Source organism: Glycine soja, chromosome 11 (genome assembly GCF_004193775.1).
Source record: "Glycine soja cultivar W05 chromosome 11, ASM419377v2, whole genome shotgun sequence".
NCBI lineage: Eukaryota > Viridiplantae > Streptophyta > Magnoliopsida > Fabales > Fabaceae > Glycine > Glycine soja.
The window spans coordinates 861,468-874,449 of record NC_041012.1 but is presented as its reverse complement, the minus strand read 5'-3'; the positions used below and the strand labels follow the sequence as shown (position 1 = coordinate 874,449).

At 34.4% G+C, this 12,982-nt stretch overlaps 1 protein-coding gene and 1 pseudogene across 7 annotated transcripts; both read left to right on the top strand.

The window, feature by feature from the left end:
* Positions 1-1,045: 1,045 nt before the first annotated feature.
* Positions 1,046-6,242, top strand: LOC114374356 (DEAD-box ATP-dependent RNA helicase 42-like). 6 transcript variants are annotated; one of them, XR_003658546.1, is made up of 5 exons: positions 1,046-1,237; positions 1,610-4,945; positions 5,307-5,411; positions 5,599-5,666; positions 5,825-6,242. XR_003658546.1 is itself a non-coding variant. In XM_028331997.1 (2 exons), exon 2 carries the CDS (start codon positions 1,619-1,621, stop codon positions 4,940-4,942), a length of 3,324 nt encoding a protein of 1,107 aa, XP_028187798.1. In that variant the 5' UTR covers positions 1,046-1,237; positions 1,610-1,618; the 3' UTR covers positions 4,943-5,201. The 6 variants fall into 6 exon arrangements, 1 of the variants encoding a protein (XP_028187798.1); XR_003658547.1 differs by having other exon boundaries at positions 5,599-5,698; XR_003658548.1 differs by lacking the exon at positions 5,307-5,411.
* Positions 6,243-6,881: 639 nt separating this feature from the next.
* On the top strand, positions 6,882-12,176 carry LOC114373949 (annotated as a pseudogene). The gene is made up of 10 exons (XR_003658495.1): positions 6,882-7,358; positions 7,856-8,060; positions 8,371-8,406; positions 8,564-8,637; positions 8,920-9,185; positions 9,416-9,484; positions 9,588-9,646; positions 10,265-10,366; positions 11,426-11,549; positions 11,697-12,176. The product of XR_003658495.1 is annotated as a ribonuclease P protein subunit p29-like (transcript).
* Positions 12,177-12,982: the final 806 nt, after the last annotated feature.

Here is a 12,982-nt window from a genome sequence, read left to right as displayed (position 1 = left end):
TTAATATTTTTATTTGAATATTGTTTTGTAAGTAATGTGAGATGATCAAGTGTGAATATAGATATAAATGTTTTTACACTCAAGTACTCAACGTATTTAGCCAAATAATATAGCACAAAAAGTTTACTTCTATAACACAAATTTTATAATTTTTTTTATTTAACATCTATCGAAAATAGTTTTTTTATCAATTGCTTATAAACTTCCCATAATAAAAACATTATCAAGACTCAAATGTAGAAAAAAAAAAACATTGTCAAGACTCGAACATTTTCATTTTTTCTTAATTAAACTAAGAAAGGAAAAAGTAAAGAAGAAAATACCTTGCAAAATAAAATGATTTGATTTGGGGAGAGGATTTGAAAACGCAAAACTAGTTTATGTGGGTGAGGGGATTTGAAAACGCAAAAAAACTAAATTTGGGGAAAATATAATCAATACCAACATATATCAAATTTGAAAGTGAAATTTATATCAATTTTTTTTTTTGAAAGTGAAACAATAAGAAATTGAATTCAAAAGATACATGTTACCATATTTATAGTCAGAAATAAAAATATAACCGATTAGAGTAGATGCACTTTAAATATACCAATTATCAAGATCTAAATCAATTTTTGAAGAATATATATTTTGAAAACAAAAAACTCATGATATATAGAAAAGTGATACGGATATACTCATTTATATAATCTCTCTTAATATAATGTATTATATTTTAAATTAAATTTTTTTCCTCTCTCTTTTTCTTCCTTAGTTGTATATTTTGTTATACAAATATAATTTATCTTTCAAAAGTATTTTGAATTCTTAATACTCCCTCAGTATAAACTTTTACTTTTGAGTTTATTATTGAAAAAAATTAAAGTATATTTAGTTTTTTATACAAGGTAAAAAATATAAATAATAACAATAACAATGATAATAAACTATTATGATTAATAATATTAAAATTAAAATCTAATAATTAGAAAAAGAGAAAAAGTATTGAAATGTATATTTTTGTTTAAAAATATTTAATTGTATTAGGTGCTGCAACAATCAAAATCTGTGTCAAATAATCACCGTTTCTCAGATGTTTTATTTGCAACACTGAAAGCACGAGCAGTTCCGTTTTGGTTTGTTCGTCGCCGCTGCGAGAGAGTGCCCTAGCTACCTCTCGAGCTTGCCACCTACGCGACTGAAAAGTCCATTTGTTTTTTTCTCTCGCTTTTCGATTGTGAAACAGCGTCGCAAGGTTCACATTTCTATCTCCTTTCAATGCTATGCTTTTTGTTTCCCTTGCTCTCTTGATTTGCATTTCCATTGCAATTGATTTTCGCGTTTTACTGTGCTCATGTGAATTCAAATCCCTAGATACGCTCTCTTTCTGCTTGATGCCACACCGTATTTTTCAAATTCCTGATTTGCATTGATGCGACGAAATATTCTTATTGTGTATGCTTTTCCTTTCTTATAAATTATTTGTTGTGCTTAATTGCTTTGAAACACACTATCCTTACATTTGAGTAGCGTAACTGTGCTTCTTGAATGAATTTGTCTCCTAGGGTTTGTAAATACTGTGTTTGCAGTATGTAACCATTACTAACGCACATGTATGAATTTTTAGGAGAAAGAAATGGATGAGGGAAAGCATAAATCGAGGAAAGAAAATCATGAGGTGAAAGATGGGGATTCTAAGAGGAGTCACCGCGACCGTGACCGTGATAGAACTGGAGAAAGGGGTAAGGATAAAAACGATGGGAGGCACAGGGATAGGGAGAAGAGGGATCGTGAGTCCCGAAGACATGAGAGAGAGAGTACTGATTCTGAAGACAGGTATGATAGAGACAGGGAGAAGCTCAAAGATAAAGATAAGGATGTGGACCGAGAAAGAGGTCGAGACAAGAAAAGGGAAAGGGACAGGGAAAGGGAGAGGACTGACAGAGTAAGAGAGAAAGAAAGAGAGAGGGAAAGAAAAGAGGATAAGGAGAGGATCAGAGAGAGAGAAAGAGAAAGGAAGGATCATGAGAGAGAGAAGGAAAAGGAAAGAGAAAGGGGGAGGAAAGCACGAGGGAGGGAGAAGCGTAGGGAAGTTGATAGTGATTGCAGTGATGGTGAATCTAAGGAGCGGGATAGAAAGCGGCATAGGAAAGAGGATGGTGATTACAAGAGAGAGAGGGAAAGGAGTGTCAGCAAGCCAAGCAGAAAATCTGAGGAACATGAAGGAAGCCCAAGAAAAAAGAGTGGCGGAGATGATTCAGATACCAAAGATGAAGAGAAAAAACCTACCCGTGAAGAGGAGATGGAGGATGAACAAAAGAGGTTGGATGAAGAAATGGAAAAGCGGAGGAGGAGAGTTCAAGAGTGGCAAGAGCTAAGGAGGAAGAGGGAAGAAGCAGAAAGAGAAAAACACGGTGAAGCAAGTGCTAATGAACCTGAGTCTGGAAAGACCTGGACGCTTGAAGGGGAATCTGATGATGAAGAAGGACCAGGTACTGGGAAGCAGACAGGTATGGATGTTGATGAAGATGACAAACCTGCTGATAAGGAGCCTAAGGATGTGATGGTGGTAGATACTGTTAATGGGACAATTGCATCTGATTTACAGGATGGACCTGCTGGTGCTCCTGAAGAGGAGGAAATAGATCCATTGGATGCTTTCATGAATTCTATGGTTCTACCTGAAGTTGAAAAGCTAAACAATGCTGTGACATCGTCACTTTCTGGTAAAGCCATCGACGTAAAACCCAAGGATAAAGGGAATAGGCAAAATCGTGGTGCACAGTCAAGGAAAGTTTCAAATAAGTCTATTGGCAGAATAATTCCTGGTGAAGAGTCTGACTCAGATTATGCAGATGATGAAGTGGAGAAGGATCCATTGGATGAAGATGATGATGAGTTCATGAAAAGAGTGAAGAAGACAAAAGCTGAGAAGCTTTCTTTGGTTGACCACTCAAAGATCGTCTATGAACCATTCAAGAAAAACTTTTATATTGAAGTGAAGGAGGTCTCGAAGATGACTCCTGAAGAATCTGCAGTATACAGGAAGCAGTTGGAGTTGAAGATACATGGAAAGGATGTGCCAAAGCCAATAAAATCATGGCACCAGACTGGACTTGCTAGCAAAATTTTGGAGACAATAAAGAAGATGAACTTTGAAAAGCCAATGCCTATTCAAGCTCAGGCGCTCCCTGTAATCATGAGCGGTCGAGATTGCATAGGGATTGCTAAAACTGGGTCAGGCAAAACACTTGCTTTTGTTCTGCCAATGCTGAGGCATATCAAGGATCAGCCACCCGTTGTTGCTGGAGATGGACCTATTGGGCTCATTATGGCCCCTACAAGGGAACTAGTTCAACAGATTCACAGTGATATAAAGAAATTTGCTAAGGTACTGGGTCTGAGGTGTGTGCCTGTGTATGGAGGATCTGGTGTTGCTCAACAAATTAGTGAGTTGAAACGTGGTGCTGAGATAGTGGTTTGTACTCCAGGTAGGATGATTGACATACTATGTACCAGTAGTGGAAAAATAACTAACTTGCATAGAGTAACTTATCTGGTAATGGATGAGGCTGATCGAATGTTTGACATGGGTTTTGAACCTCAAATCACACGTATTGTTCAGAATATTCGTCCAGATCGTCAAACAGTTCTGTTTTCTGCTACTTTCCCCCGTCAGGTTGAAATTCTGGCTCGTAAGGTCTTGAATAAACCTGTTGAAATACAAGTTGGTGGGAGGAGTGTTGTGAACAAAGACATAACACAGCTAGTTGAGGTGAGGCCAGATAATGAAAGGTTCCTTAGACTCTTAGAAATATTGGGGGAATGGTATGAAAAAGGAAAGATTTTGATATTTGTTCACTCACAGGAGAAATGTGATAGTTTGTTCAAAGATCTGCTCAGGCATGGTTATCCCTGCCTTTCTCTTCATGGGGCCAAGGACCAGACAGACCGTGAATCCACAATATCTGATTTTAAAAGCAATGTCTGCAATTTATTGGTTGCAACAAGTATTGCTGCCAGGGGATTAGATGTTAAGGAGCTTGAATTGGTGATCAATTTTGATGTTCCTAACCACTATGAAGATTATGTACATCGTGTTGGGCGCACTGGACGAGCTGGCCGGAAGGGTTGTGCCATTACATTTATTTCTGAGGAAGAGGCAAGATATGCACCTGATCTGCTGAAAGCCTTGGAGCTATCTGAGCAGACTGTTCCAAATGATCTGAAAGCTCTTGCTGGTAGCTTTATGGCAAAAGTTAATCAAGGACTGGAGCAAGCTCATGGGACTGGTTATGGAGGCAGTGGCTTTAAATTTAATGAAGAGGAAGATGAGGTGCGGAAAGCAGCAAAGAAAGCACAAGCCAAGGAATATGGGTTTGAAGAAGAGAAGTCAGATTCTGAAGATGAAGATGAAGGTATTAGGAAGGCTGGCGGTGATATCTCACAGCATTCTGCTTTTGCTCAGATTATCGCTGCCACTAAAGGTAATGTTCCTGCATTGCCTACTCCAATGCTCCTACCATCCTTGCCAGTTTTGCCTGGGACAGGGCTACCTCTTCCTGCAAACGAGGGGGCGGCTCGAGCAGCAGCAATAGCTGCTCTAAACTTGCAGGACAAATTAGATAAAATACGATCAGAAGCATTACCAGAGCATTACGAGGCTGAGTTGGAAATAAATGATTTTCCCCAAAATGCTCGCTGGAAAGTTACACACAAGGAAACTTTAGGCCCTATTTCTGAATGGAGTGGAGCTGCAATTACCACCAGGGGGCAGTTTTTCCCACCTGGCAAAATCCCAGGACCCGGGGAACGCAAACTCTACTTGTTCATTGAAGGTCCTACTGAGCATTCTGTTAAGTCAGCTAAAGCAGACTTGAAGCGCGTTTTGGAAGACATCACAAATCAGGCTATGCAACTTCCTGGTGGAACTCAACCAGGCAAATACTCTGTTGTGTAAAGCGTAAGATCCTATTCTATTTGATCCTAGTGTTGCTAATTTTTTTATAATGGCTGTTAATAAGCTTTACGGTACATACTAATGAATGGGAGAAGTGGCTGTCCAGCTTTGTAGTTATTATTTTTTTGTGAGATCTAATTGGATTGAGAGGTTTTCTCATTCATCCTCTTTGGGTGGACTTTCTTTTGGTTCAGAACTGATATAGAAACTGTTTTTCTGGGTTTAAAATTGGAAATAAAATAGATTTAGTTTATAATCAGGATTCGGATCTCTTAGCAATTTGGTGATATTTGTTTAGTGACGTTTTTGTTTAGTTATTATTTTTTAAAAGGTTCTGCAACCTAAGTAAATCTACTTTTGGTAGTCAACGTGAAGGCATAATGGGACTCTGTTAAACACTCTTGTCTCGCGCCCCAATCTGGGACAAATTGCACATATTGTCTGCCTTTCACTTTTGCCGTACATACAGGTATGAGTATTGTTGTGGAAAGTCCTGTCCATCGTTTACCTTTTCTTGTTCCGTGTGTTTGCAATGTATGGAACTCCTAATATTTTTTTTGCATACCAGCTAAAGATGTTTTGCTTTTTAACTTTTAATTGCACAAATCTCTATCCTTTTGATTGTTGCCTTGTTGACTCATTCACTATTGGTGCAGGTGGGTCTTTTGAACCTATGATTGCATGTTCCTTTCCATCCATCGCACTTGCATCGTGACTGTCTAAGGTGCTGATCGTGGTGTGACTTATTTTATCTAGGTTCTGTTTGATTTGTTGCAATATGCAACCATCCTCTAAACTCAGATATTTTGCTGTGTTACCCCATGTACGAGTTGTAGAATTTATGATGCTATTATTTATCTGATATACGCGTGTATCTTTCAGGTTTTGATTCGCTGTCCTTTTGCAAGGGAAACAAGATTTGATGGAGAGTTTCAGTTATTAATGCATTTGCCTTACCAACACCACCACTGTGTTTCAGCACATGTACCATAATAGAATATCTTTCCAATAAGTTTACTTTATAATAGATACACTTAACATGGCATCTAAATCGTCGGTTTAGGGTCATAGCTCACATAAAATCATTGCAATTGTATTTTTTCTCGTGAAACTCATCAATTCTCTTTTGTGTTGAAATTTCTAGGAATATGTAAAATTTTATTTGGTTTGCTTAAAGCATTTTTAGGAATTATTGACGAAAAGTTCTCACTTGTTGAATTACTGAACATCATGTACTCGTTCTGACTTTAGTGATTTTTATTTTTGCAAGAAGAGGCAAGAGCAGTGTTTTTTTTTAGAATACAACCATCTTGTTACATTTTATATTTTGTATATACTCAGGGTTCACTTTTTAATTTTTTATAATACAGTATTTATGTCAATAAAAAAATTGATACCGTACTGTGATTTTAATATAAAATATAGGTGTATTAAATTGAAAGCCACAGAAAAAACATCGTTAATAATTGGACATGATATTAATTTTCAATTGCTGTTATAATTTTAAAAGATTATGCAAACTAAATTACCAAATTTCAACTTGAAAAATTAAAATAATAGATCAAATTTCTCTTTTTCAAGAGATATACTAATAGAGTTAATTTTCATACACCGTCAGAATAAAGTCAATCAAAACAGATATTATTTCATTTTTTAAAATAGTAATGAAAATAAAAAATTTAATTTTTCTAATATTATTTTTGTATTCTAAAAAGTTATTGATATAGATTATATTTGATTTATTTTAACGATTTTAATGCAAGAGTCAATAGTGATTAATCATAAACAAAATTTTGAAAGTATTTTCTTTCTTTATCGTTTAAGATGATTTAGAGATAATTTTAAACATCGTCTAATTATCCACATACATTATCAATTTGTTTTTGATTCAAGAATTGGTCTTGAATTAAAATAAAAAATATATAGTAATTGAAGAAGCCCAAATCACCAACCCTATCTATCTATCTCTCTTCAAATCCCCTCCCCCTTAACAAGTTAGCACTCATGATTCCCTCTTCACTCCGATCCACTCGTATATAACAACCCTTATTTCTCCATTGCAAGGTTCATAAACGCACAGGAATGGAATTAAGCGCGGAGTATTTTAAAATTCATAACGATGTAGACTTATTTTTTTAAGAAAATCTAAATGTATACCGTATTATTTTTACAAAAAGAACGAACTTGGATGAGCCCGTTTTTTCTAACCCTTATAAGAAAGTATGAGTGGTTGAATTAGAAAAAATTAATAGCGGCATCACATCGAAGCTCAATAGTTAATAGCGGCCTCTCGCCGGCAAGAGGTGGTCGCAGCGGTGGTTCTGAGCATTGGGAGCTGACAGTGGCAGCACCGTTGCTTTCTGTTTCAGTTTATTTTAATTGATTTGTGCCTTCTTGCTTCTCCGTCCTCGTCAAGGTAACTAACCCCTACTACTCTTTCATTGAATGCATGTTATAGTGTGTGTGTGATTCGAAGCTTCTCATCCTTCTTCTACAACTGATTTCCATTGTCTTCATGTGCCGTATTTCTCTTTTTTGCTGCCTTTAGTCAATGTCTTTGTTCTGTTTGATGAATTGCCTGGAAAATAATGAGGATGAATTAGAATATGTCCCGCTCTCACAATTTCTTGATTTCTATGATGTTTTACTATTTTCTTTTACTTCTGAATAAATGGTTAAGTACCTGCAGCTTACATTATGCAGAAGAGCACAACAACATTTTTTTTTTTAATATAGAAGACTTATTTTTCATTTGGAAATTTGGATTTTGTTCTGCATGTGTTGTTTTCCCCATAAATTTTATGCTAGAGCTTATCAATGAAATGATGTTACCAGTTTTCTTTTGAGCTATTCGGTTTTGATCTTTTATGTGACTTATTCTCTTTGTTCCTTTTTCGTATTGTGCCAAGGCAGGTGTCCATGGCTGAAGATTCAAGGAAACGCACATTGGAGGCTTTGGAGAGAAGAATAGCTTTTGCTAAAGTTGAAGTTCTCCAAAAAGAAAAGAAAAACAAAAAGACTATAAATGAAGATGGGAAACTACCTATTCCTGCAGATTCTACTTCTAATGATCCTTCCCCACATTTGTTGCATTCATCATCAGTCTCATCCAAGAAAGGTATTTCAATTCTGTAGATTTTTCTTATTTCCTTATTCAGAGCTAGTAAATAAGTTAAAGGAGTGTAGGATGTTTCACTCACACATTATTTTTCTTTAGTACCACAATTACTTAATCTCTACCTTCGGAAGCATTTTGTCTTCATGCCTTGATTTTTATGTTATTCATTTGCATCCTGTCTGTCTGCTTGTCATAAAAGAGTGTAAGTTTGATTTTTTATTGCTAATTTAAGAATTCTGCATTACAATACATGCACATCTTTAAATATCTTGTTTGACGTTTAGCTGATAATTTTCATTTCCTCCTTCAGGGAATTTCAGTTTCTCTGGTCATACCACTTTGCAAGGTACTAGACAGTCAATGTAGTACTACCTTTTTTTTATATATAAGTTCTGTCATTTCTATTTTCTTCTTTTTAATTTTGAGGGTTTTTTATGCAAATTATATATTAAATTTACAACTCCAATATACTTGGACAAATTGAAACCAATATTTGTTTACAGACATTGAAGATGGTCCAGCATATGCCCAACTTTCTGTGCCTGTAAATGGAAATCTGCTCACAACTAATGAGGAGGTATTTCTTTGCTTGGAACTCATCTCATGACCAAGAATAGTAAAAAGCCTTATTCAAGCATTTTATGATCAATTTTTCCATTATAATTAATCTCCTCTGAAGTTTGAACTCCTAAAACAATCACTGATCCAAGGAGTAATTCATGGATCTAAAAATCAATATTTTAACCTTCTAACAATCAGGAAAACTGCAATATAGTTGACTTTTCTTTATTCTTTGATTTCAATGATAAATTGGAGGAAATATGTATTTGTTCACTGTTATTGGCCATATATTTTGCAGTTTTCTGCTGAAAGAGGAGGTTCAATTGATGGCATATTGCATGAGCTTCTTCAGAAGGGAGATGCAGCACATAAGTACATGCAAGGATCTAGAAACATGAAAATTGACAACTGGATCCTTCTTGATAATTATGTACAAGGACGGGTGCTTTCCTCTGGTTCTCAAGCTAGGGCTTTGCAACTTCATTCAAAACGCTCTAAGAAACACATGTCTATGAAACGGCATAAGAAGGATGGATCATTAGATCTTCCTCAAGAGTTCCAGAAGTAAGTTAAAAATACACTTCTTGAGTATGTTGATGTTGATCCCTATTGGTATTGTGATAATGTATAGTGTTGTGAGGAATCTTTTATTTCAGCTTCAGCTTTTGTTCCAGATTTTTTAGTTTCATGCTATGTACAAATAATGTTTTGTACAACATGTTTTATTCTAGTTGGTTACATTTTTCTACAAAGATGTTTTTTTGTCCCCTAATAGTTGTTTACTCTGATTGCAGATTTGATATTTTCAAGCCAATGCACGAAATGTGGAAAGATTACATAATGTTGCTTCTTAAATCCACTGGGTACATATTTTGTATCATTTCTGTTGGGTTGATAAATTTTAGTTTCTTGTCTTCAGATTGTCCAGCAAAGAGGGAAAAAAATTCATGATCCTTTATATTGCAGGAAAAATCAATTGGCTCAATGTCTCCTTGGTGCAGATCTACATGGTGCTTTTATTTTAGGTTTGAGCACACTCTTTTACTTTTGATTGAGTTAAGAACACCTACGGTAATCTTACTATACAAATTGCTAAAACATGGTCAATATATTACTACGTTTTCGTACATTGGCTACAAGGACAGTTATTTTCTATTGATTTTTTTGCCCAAAGATAATTATGTTTTAATGTGTAATTCTTTTTGTGCATTGAAAGGTGTGTTAAAACTGCTTTTACTGCTGTACTATTATTGTCAAAGCCTATTTTTGGTGTTCTTAGAGTTAATGATTTTAAGTAGTAGTTGCAGGCAATCATTGTGTTGAAATTATGGCAATTAGTTCAATAGTAAAGATAAGCTGCGAGTTGGTTCAGGGTACAGAACAGTTGGGTTTTCTTGTTCTAGAAAGATCCCCTAATCTGAACCCTCTCTTGCCTCTGAAATCCCCACTGGCCTGCATAACCTTTTTCATGGTCCTTCATTCAGAATTTTAAAAGAAAAAAAAATACTTGATCTTTTCAATTTAGAATAAGAGTTGGGTTTCTTTGATGTCTATATAAAAAAATTAATTATTTTAGCTTCTATTTCCTATACAATCATCTGGAAGTTATCGCTGACTATACAATGTCCATCTATGTTATGCAGTTGTGGAGTGTAAAATAACCCATTTTACTGGAATTTGTGGCATCATGATTCGTGAAACTGCAGAAGCATTTGGGATAATTACTGAAGATAATAAATTCCGAGGTAATCCTTCCACTATATAGAAATAGAGACTGGTGTTGCATTATCAAAAGCTGTTATTCCTGTATTTCATAAGCATTAATGCTTGTACAGTTTTTGTTTGCTTTTCTGAAATTTACTAGCGATTGCTACACAAATGTGATAATTAATTAATTATAAGGAATTTGAATTTTGAACTCATGTTTTGAAACTTAGCACAAATGCACAATCTAACAAGGAATGGCTTTTTTATTCAAATTAAAGAGCAATGATGTCAAATATTCAATGCATCCAGTTTCTTTTTGAGATGGAACTGGTTAGCTCAGAAAAGTGCGACTTTTGAGTTAGAATGACATGAGAAATTTTTGTTTGCTTAACTTTGAAAGATGTTTTCTATGATGGGCATTGAACTTTCAATTTCGAGTTTCCACTTTCACGAGTACCAAGTTCATATCATAGTCATTTTCTTAAAATGTACCTTGGCTAAGATTCTTGTAAAGTCCTTTTAAATTGTCCCTTTAGGTTATATCCTTAGTATCCTGTAGGAAACCCTGAAAGTTTTTCCTGCAGGAAACAGGATTTGCTGTTGATACGCTAAGATTTGAAGTTGTTTTAAAGTATAATTCTTTATTTCTAGTTTATTAGTGAAATTTGGCTTTTGAATTTTTTCCAACGACACCCATCCAAAACATTTCACTCACAACAGTTTCTAAATTACATTCCAAGGAGAATGTCAACCTTCAGACCTTTTGTGTGGAGGGTAGAATTCTCCGGAGTTTTAGTGGGACCAAAACTCATTTCTACAAATTGCGACTTTTACTAAGAAACTTAAATGGGTTTTGGCTTACTTTCATCTATACTGTCTCTGTGTCTCTTGTACTGAGATTTCCTTAATTCTTATAGGTTCATCTGTATCTCTTACAACATTGTGAATTAGTTGATTATGAACTACGACCCTTTACCATGCAAATTCTGGACTTTGTTGGCTAAAGTTGAAGTTGTGACGATTTTATCTATTTTGGGATTAATTTATCTGCTTCAAACTTATGAGCAAATATTTACTCTCTATTTGGTAACTTGCAGTTGTTCCCAAAAAGGTTTCTGTGTTTGTATTCCAAGTTGATTGCTGGAAAGTCACTCTGCATGGAGATAAACTTGGTTCAAGAAAGGTTGGATTATGATATTGGTGATAATCCTTCAACTGTAGGTAACATCTTCATCCGACTGACGTCCCTTTTCTATCAGTTTTTGATGATAGTATTTCATCTTTTTGTTGAGTTACTTGTTATTGTCATCTTGTGTTTTTCTTGCTATTCTAAATTATTTACAATGCTTTTCTTACTGTGAGAAACAGAATATCCACGTGACACCTGTGCAATTTGAAAGTCCCAAGCAGTCTATGGGAGAAAGGGAAAAGTTTGATTGCTGATTTGTATCAGTAGAGAAGTTGGAGGTTGCTTAAGATTATTTAATGACAGTGACCTTGACTTATAGGGGCATAGTGTGACACCCATGCTAGCCTTTATTTTTTTTGTGTCCCTTAAAGTTAAACTTGCGCCAATCAATAGAAGTATTGGCTTTCTATGCTGGTTCTATAACTTATCTCGTTTGGTACTGCAGGTGTTATGCTAGAATGATACCATAGATAAGTCTTAGATTTTGGTACCGCTTGCTATAAGACTGGTCTTTTGTCTTGGGAATTGGACTCTTAATTCTTTTTTGTATGATTCTTTCCTGCTTACAAATACTGAAAATGAATTAAATTAGCTAGCACATGTGTATAAGAACTAGGACAAAACATTCTCTTGTGAATTATATTTGCATAGATTGAACAGATGGAGATATTCTATTGAAACACATCATTTCAGGTTAAGAGTAAATTCTTTGAATAAATTTCAAAAGTTTTCTAATACACGAATACTTCCATTTAGGGCAAATAGTTAAAAAAGTGTGAAATACTGACAAATTTGGTCCTTAAAAAGTTTACAAAAAGTGACAATTTAATCTTGTAGATAATATAATAACAAATTGATTTTTAAACTTTACAATTTAATATCAAATTGATCATTTGAAAAATATAACGTAAAGTCAAATTGATTCTTGAATAATATAATTTAATAATAAAATGATTTAGTAAATTTAACAATTGGACTAAATTGTTATAATTTTTACATATTCAAGAATTAAATTTATATTTTCATTTTTAGGAATTAATTTATTATTACATCACACTTTTTAGAATGACTATTTACTCTAAATGGTTAATAAAACAATATTATAATTTGATGTCCAAGAAGCATCACGTCACTTGGAATGTATGATAGACGTGTTGCTGCTAATATCAAGTGAAGATTATACGAGGGTGTGAAAAAAAAAATAGCTGAGAAAATAAAACGACTTTTTCTTTTGTATAAGATTAAATTGGATACGTGTCTCGTGTCAATTTCCGATACCGTTTTTTATTTACCAGGGTTTATTTTGCAGTTTTTAGAATTGTTAGGACATTAATTTTAGAGTGCATTGAGGAAAGTAATTTGTCAAAGAATTTGAATTTCTCTAATTTAGAATTTATTGTTTGAATATTTTTTATGAAGAATTTAAAATTTTGAAATTTTAAAACAGAATTTTAAACAACTAAAA

Excerpts from the sequence above, each read along its gene's own strand:
- LOC114374356 (XM_028331997.1), top strand. The coding sequence starts at position 1,619 with ATGGATGAGGGAAAGCATAAATCGAGGAAAGAAAATCATGAGGTGAAA.